The sequence below is a fragment of the Daktulosphaira vitifoliae genome, unplaced genomic scaffold, assembly GCF_025091365.1.
Source record: "Daktulosphaira vitifoliae isolate Bord-2020 unplaced genomic scaffold, ASM2509136v1 Scaffold_2, whole genome shotgun sequence".
Lineage (NCBI taxonomy): Eukaryota > Metazoa > Arthropoda > Insecta > Hemiptera > Phylloxeridae > Daktulosphaira > Daktulosphaira vitifoliae.
In genome coordinates this window covers 43,517,175-43,524,739 of record NW_026099573.1, presented here as the reverse complement: position 1 = coordinate 43,524,739, position 7,565 = coordinate 43,517,175, and the positions used below count along the sequence as shown (strand labels likewise).

General features: G+C 31.2%; 1 protein-coding gene across 1 annotated transcript; it reads right to left on the bottom strand.

Annotated features, from left to right (window-relative positions):
• Positions 1–5,422: 5,422 nt before the first annotated feature.
• Positions 5,423–7,267, bottom strand: LOC126898303 (zinc finger BED domain-containing protein 5-like). Its single transcript, XM_050672244.1, has one exon. It carries the CDS (start codon positions 7,265–7,267, stop codon positions 5,423–5,425), a length of 1,845 nt encoding a protein of 614 aa, XP_050528201.1.
• Positions 7,268–7,565: the final 298 nt, after the last annotated feature.

Genomic DNA, 7,565 nt, shown 5'->3' with positions numbered 1-7,565 from the left:
GAAAAAAAAAAAAAAAAAAAAAAAAAAAAAACACATCATAGTAAAATCAATACCTTCTCAGCTTCGCATCGAAGCTAAAATTCCGCATCTATACATTAAGGACCACCCTAATATATATATATATATATACAACGCCGCGCTAACCAAGTGTGCAAAGTGTGCAAAAAAACTGAGGTGGCTAGAAATTTAGAGCAGATTTCAAAAAAAAATAAATAAAAAAGTCCCGCAACAAGACAAATTGCTCAAACAAAAACACATGGCCTGTTAAAAGAAGGAGTCACTTCAAAAATTTCTGATTTTATTTCTATTCAAACATAGTTAATCAAACTAAATTAATTCGAGTAATATTTAAATTTTAAAATAATTTTTTCTTTTGTGATTTTTTTTTAGTTATTGCAATAAAAATAAATTTATTTATTTATTAGTGCTAAAATTAAAACTATACGCCATATATTAGCAATTTTATTACGATATTGCAAACAAGTTATAAGGGTGTTTGAAAAAAAACGGTAGCACAATGGGGTCACGTCTCAGTATGGGCGTGGCATAGCTTGTACAAATATAGATGACATTTGACAGTGATTAAAATCACCATCATAAGAAACGCTTCGATGCAAATTTGTAGAGAGTGTTTAACTTTAAAAAATTAGTGAATTATTCCAAAAGCAAGGACTGTAAAATCTTTAACTAAACTCTAGTTGTGATCATTTGACTTATTGTTTAATAAAAATGATCAAGTGAGAGCTGAGAAAAATAAATGACAAACACAAAAAAATACCATATAGTAAAATATTCAAATATGAACAAGAAATTCCTTTTCACAAAGAAACACTGCAATGGTTATGTCCTTGATATTTATTAAAGTTATACAATCTTAATGATATAAAAATCAAACTTACTTGAATTTTATTTATACCTCAAAAAGAATCAATAAAAATACAAAAAAGTTATTTCAAGGGAAGGGGCTTTCAAACATTTTTTCTTTTTGAATATTAGTAATTACATAAGCTTTAATTTGAGATACACTTAAAGCTCGGAGTATTTCCGGAACTTTTTCAAAAGTTCAATTGAAAAAATTCTACTTTTTACTAGTATTTCATCTATGAATGGAAATTTAAATTATATTAATAATCAATACCTTTTTTATGTCTATTATTTTTTAAGACTGGTTTTAGAGGGAAGAGGGAATAAACTCCCTTGTGGCATCTACTTAAGTCAATATAATTAATTTTATCCATTTCAGTCTTTAGTTCACAAAATTACATATTAAAAATCCGTATTTTTTTTCATTGTCAATTTGTGGTTAGCAATAAGTCAGTAAAATATAATACGTCATTCCACCTCGAAAAAAAAATTATAGTCGTGAAAGTAATTACACTTATTAGTACAATTATTTATAATAAAAAGAAATACTTTTAATTTGAAAAATATAGTGGGACAGTTTTAATTACAACTATTAATTTTTTATAAATGAAAAGTCTTATTCAAAAATAGCTTAAATTTACTGTAAAACTATTTGGCACATTTAAAATATTCTACAAACACATATTTTTTTAATACTATCATTTCTATTTTACTCATATACTTATTTTCTCTGAAAAATGTTTACAGTACAAATTTATTTGTTAAAATACTAATGTTAACATCAGGGTAAGATGAGTGGTTGGGGCCACAGTCCCTTACAAAGCAAAATGTAATCGTTTTTAATTGTTAATTTTTTAATATATGAAGTTGTTAAAAAAAATTCGTACAGTTTAAAAAGATTAAATGACTTTTTTCGATTTTCGAGAATGTCCTGGTTAACACTATTGTACGAAACTTAATTTTTGTTTTCATATACGAAACGTTGATATATAATGATAAATTGTATAGAAACTTATGGTAAAGATATCTAATCATAAAAAGATGTGCTCTTCAATGATACTCAATATTTTCTTGGAATAAGACTGATTTTTAGTGGCGGCTCGTGGTTTGGACGACAGGACGATCGCACCCCCTACTAAAATTAATTGAAAGAAGAAAATTAAATGAATATTCTTAATTCTACCTTTATATTAAAAATACAAACTTTTAAGTAGTAAAATAGTTATAATACATTTGTCGTGTGCGAACATTAAAGTTATTTCCTACAATAAATGTGGGTACGCATGCGCACATGAGCAGTGTTTGGACGACAGGCAGCGTCGTCCGAGCAATATGCAGCAACGTATATTATAAACGTGGTGCCCAGTCGAGTACGGGCGGGTACGGTTTAACTGCAATATTATGTATGGGATTTGAACGACAGGCAGAGTCGTTCATACAGAAAAATATTAGTATATTACTGTATAAGGTAATTTATTATTAGAATTAACTGCTTGTCGTTATCGGTTGCTATAATAGTTTAATCGCTATTATTAGTATTGTTTACATTTCTATTTTCGATTGCAACCTTTAAAATAATAATATGTGTATTATATTCCATTTTATTATATTTAATTTGACAATTTTTTATACCTAATTATACCTAGGCGCGTGGAGAATTACACAAAACAAACAACAGACATACATGTGAAACTAATATAAGCATGTTAAAAATAACATAAAAATACTAAGCATAATCTAAAATTAGATCCTTGAACCGGTGCTTTCAAATTACGTTTATAAAAAAATTAAAATTAGCTACAAATATATTTGCGATTACTAAAACGTTCCCTCAATTTTGATTATTTAAAAAAATTGAGTTCCTTTGATTACATGTTAGATACGCTTCTGAATTAAACGTGTTGAGAAATAAACCAACTAGGTTTTAGTTACAGTATATTTCTCACTTACACATACGTATGAATTGTCATGTAAATAAAATTAAATAAACAAAGAAAAAAATTTAACGAATAACAAATTGCAATATTAAGCACAAGTCTACAATTGCTACTAAAAATACCCAAACGATGAGTATTGAGTTACTCGAGTCATCACCCGGAGGGATTTAATGGGAATAACCTGAAGTTTTTAAGTTAATATACTTGTATAATACACAAGGTATTACAAATACAGGTAGCTAAATGGTTTTTATGACATCGCTATCACAGTCACAGATTGTTTATTATCAAATATGACTATTAATAGATATACTTTTTATATAGTCAATTAGTGTATTTATGAACTCACAACAATGTGCCTTACTACCATTGATAATAACGATGCTGTGTACTTACGAATATTGATGTCATAAAAAACCAATTAGCTACCTGTATTTGTAGTACCTTGTACATTAACTTAAAAATTTGAAACTTTAAATGATTATATCTAATAAAAGAATATAGTTTTATTAAAAGTTCAAATGCCATTTACTATTAAATTTAAAACTCAAACATTTTATTAAATTAAAAATATGTGTTTCCATTAAAAAAAATAAAATTGACACTCTTACAAGGCATAAGGGATGAACTTAAAAAGTATTACATAGTTAATAATTCAAGAATAATGTGTAACTAAAAATAACCAAAAAAAAAAAATGTTTAAATATATTTATTCTGTAAGTAATTGAGTGAGTTATGATAAAAAAATCACTCTGTATATATATATATACTTAAGACAGTTATCTATTATAATTTATTTACCATTGGTAAAACAAAATATTTTTTTTATAAAGGTATACGTATGTGATAAAATATGTAATTATACAAAATGACGTGACCGTATTTAGGTATAGTTAAGGGAGACAATAATTCTTGAGGACGAATGTCATTTGATAGTGATGGGAAAAAAATTACTTTATTTTGCTCATTAATATTAATATTCCACGTAAAAATCTTCAATACAGACCTGAACGCAACTTTGTAACAAGAAACGCCAATACTACCTTAATACAACACATTTCATTTACTTTATTTTGATCAAAAACTATTTTACACAAAAAAAAAAATTACTACAAGGTAACTTATTTTTCTTCGTAAGAATCTCTACACCGTCACCTGTTTCTATGCCACCTGATGCCAATACATTGTTACAAATATTAATCACAACCGAAATTTGTAGGTTGATTATGATGTCTACTTTCTCAAATTCTATGCTTAGTGATACAATCAATGTAATTATGCACTTTGCGTATTTTGTAATCACTACACTCTAAAATAATTTACGCAAAATGTGACAGAATAACGAATAATAACAGTTTAATATACAGTTAGGTATATTAAATACCTAACTGTATATTAATAGTAGAACATTATTCGGTATAATTTTTTTTTTTTATAGTACACTAACAAAACTTTAATCTGATAAAATTTAAATGTTTTCAAACCTTCCGGAATCTTTTCGAAAATCGAGTTAAAAAAAAAATTTTATAAATAAAAATAATTGTTTCGTTGAAATAATTTTTAGTTGTATTATTTAGTAACATTATTTGAATAACAAAAGGCCAATGTGTATGAAATATTATAAAAACACATTTATTCAATGTTTAAAATATGTTTCAATGAAATAATTTTATACATGTTAATAAGTAACATTATTTTAACGTTTATGATATCCTATTGATATAATGTTACAAAAACACAATCATGCCAGTGGCATAGCCAGTAGGTAGTCCTGGTAGGCCCGGGCCTACACAGATTTTCTTAACGAACAAATTATATATAATTTGAATTTTTTAATAAAATATTTAAATGTTAAAATGTTTTATTGGTATTATAACTTTTTGAATCAAAATATCCCATCGAAAAATATAGGTATCTTTTGGGTGATTGCAAGCACATATGGTGCCAATAAATTTAATGACCATTTCCTTACCCTGGGCTTTCTCTACCTATGACAGCACTCGATTGGTCCCTAAATTGCTATTGAATTGCTTATCAGTACACTACAAAGTCAATATTATTAGGTGATCGACATTATGATTAACACTATTTACATGAGTCTTATCTGACAGTAATGGTTTAAGGTTGAAATGTACATGAAAGTAACGCTGCACAGCTACATAACTGTCGTTATTTTTGTAACATAATTTCAATCGCAAATACGCGTTGTTTACCACTCCACTGTTCCATTATTACTAAATGGCATGTTAATTATAAACGAATAATATTTATCAAATGTTTTTATTTGAAATTAATATTAAGAAAAGCAATTTTTAAATTCAGCCGTGTAAATGGCCCAAATTGATAGATTAAATAGTAAATAATTTCTCGCGATTCATGGTACTGAACAGACGTTTTCATTTTCAACCTTGTGTGAAGATTTAAACCTATAGGCCAGGGCTTCCCAAACTTTTTTTTGCTGTGCCGCCCTTGGGGATGGGCCATTTTTTTGCGACGCCCCCAGTGATGAAAACTGCCTACCATGCCTAGTTGTAGTTCTAGACAAGTAACAAGTTATCAGAAAAAACTCCGAATACATTTTATATTTTTTTATTAATAACAAAATAAAAACATAGCCGAAACTAATGGGATGGATGTGCTTGCTTTTCTGAGCATAGCTTTTCAAAACGGGGCTCAAGATTGGAAATAGCTACTCGCATTTCTTTCTCGACATTAATTTTCGATCTGTACTTATTTTTAATTACTGCAACTGCAGAAAAGCCTGTTTCGCACAAGTACGATGTCGCAAAGGGTAGCAGAACCTTCAATGCCGCAGTGCTGATGGCACGATATTCATGAGAAACTGAGCTCCAGAATTCGAGCAGTTTGTCTTTGTCGTATTGGAGCTTAAGACTGGAGTCACAGGACAGTTCAATCAGTTGTTCTTCCTCCGCTGTGGAAAGTGTTGATGGTGGTGTCGACTGAAAAGGGTTCCTAACCCAGTCATATTGCTCCAGATTTTCAGGAAAATATTTGGCAAAATGTTCATTTAATGATGACAAGTGCTGTGTAAATATTATTTTTATGGAGGGATCGAGGGTCTCTATCGATTTTTCATGTAGAATGCCTTGTAAAGCAGGGAAACAGTCAGTATTTACTTGACCTTCTTCTAATTTTCTCTTCCATAACAGCAACTTCTTTCGAAATCCAGTAATTTTATCTGCCAGTTGCAGTATGTGAGTATTGTTTCCCTGCAAGGACTTATTAAGCTCATTTAATTTTTGAAAAATGTCGCAGAGATATGCCAATTTTATTAGAAAATCAGTATTAATAAAACTTTGTGCATCATTGTGTGATTCGGTCTGTAGATAAGTGTAAAACTCATTTCGTAGTTCGTGCACACGTGCGAGTACATTGCCTTTGGACAACCAGCGAGAGTTGCAATAATAAATTAAAGAGGTGTGCTGGGCACCCAATTCTTCACAAAGCTTATGAAAAAACCTTGCTTTCACAGGTCGTGTTTTAATGTAGTTCACCACTTTGATAACTATGTCCATCACAGCACTTAATTCAGGTGAAATGTTCTTTGCAGCCAAGGCCTCTCTGTGTATGACGCAATGTGTCCATTTTACATTTGGAGCCTTGGTTTTGATGAGAGCTTGTAGTCCTCCATACTGTCCAGACATCGCTCGAGCACCATCCGTACACACACCCACACAGTTCTCCCATTTAATATTATTTTCGGCCATGTAAGAATCCAAAATCTTAAATAGATCAATAGCCTTACCACTATCATATATTTTTCTGCAAAATAACAAATCCTCACATACATTTATTTCTTGTATGTACCGCACGTAACATATCAATTGAGCATCGTCATTACTATCGGTCGCCTCATCCAGTTGAATGGCAAATGAACATGAAAGTTTTTCCACAATTTGCTCATTAATATCTTCTGCCATGTCATGAATACGGCGGCTAATAGTATTGTTTGAAAGCGGTATATTTTTTATTTCTTTAGCCGCCGATTCTCCAATCATCACTGACACCATATCAACCGCAGCAGGTAAAATCAGTTCCTCAGCAATCGTGTGAGGTTTCTTACACTTGGCGACACGGTGAGCTACCTTGTAGGAGGCGAGCAATGCTTTGGAAGGAACTGACGCTCTTGAAAGCAAAGCCGTGGACTGATGTTTCAGGTCTCGCAATTTTCTAACAAAAAAGTCTTTCGGCTTACCTTGCAAATGACTGTGAGTTGTTTCCAAATGACGTTTTAGTTTATTAGGAAGCATACTTTCAGCTGCCAACACTTTATGACAAACAACACATTGAGGAAGTTCTTCATTTCCTTTAGTAATGTATGTAAACCCAAAATCTAAATATTGGTCGTCATATTTTCTATATTTCTTTCGTTTATCTGTTGTTTCTTTACTGCTTTCTCCTGAGCTTTCATTTCGTTTTCTATCTCTCTGAATATAATTATCCATAATGATAGGTACTCAATATCAAACGTCCGCGTGCGTAATTAAACAAAACAAAACCTCGACTGAACGAACGACATGAACGCACGGGGAATGGGGAACGGGCGGGGGATGTCAACGGCCAGCCCCGCGCGCCGAACGTCGACACCGACAGACTGCGCGCGGCGCTCACTGGAGATGGTCGCGTCGATACAAACTACCAAATGCGGTTCGCCTCGCGACGCCCTTGGGTTAGTGCCGCGACGCCCCAGGGCGTCGCGACGCACAGTTAGGGAAGCCCTGATATAGGCTAAAATGAAACGGT

What these genes read in the sequence shown, in the direction of transcription:
- LOC126898303 (XM_050672244.1), bottom strand. Translation starts at nt 7,267, where the DNA reads ATGGATAATTATATTCAGAGAGATAGAAAACGAAATGAAAGCTCAGGA.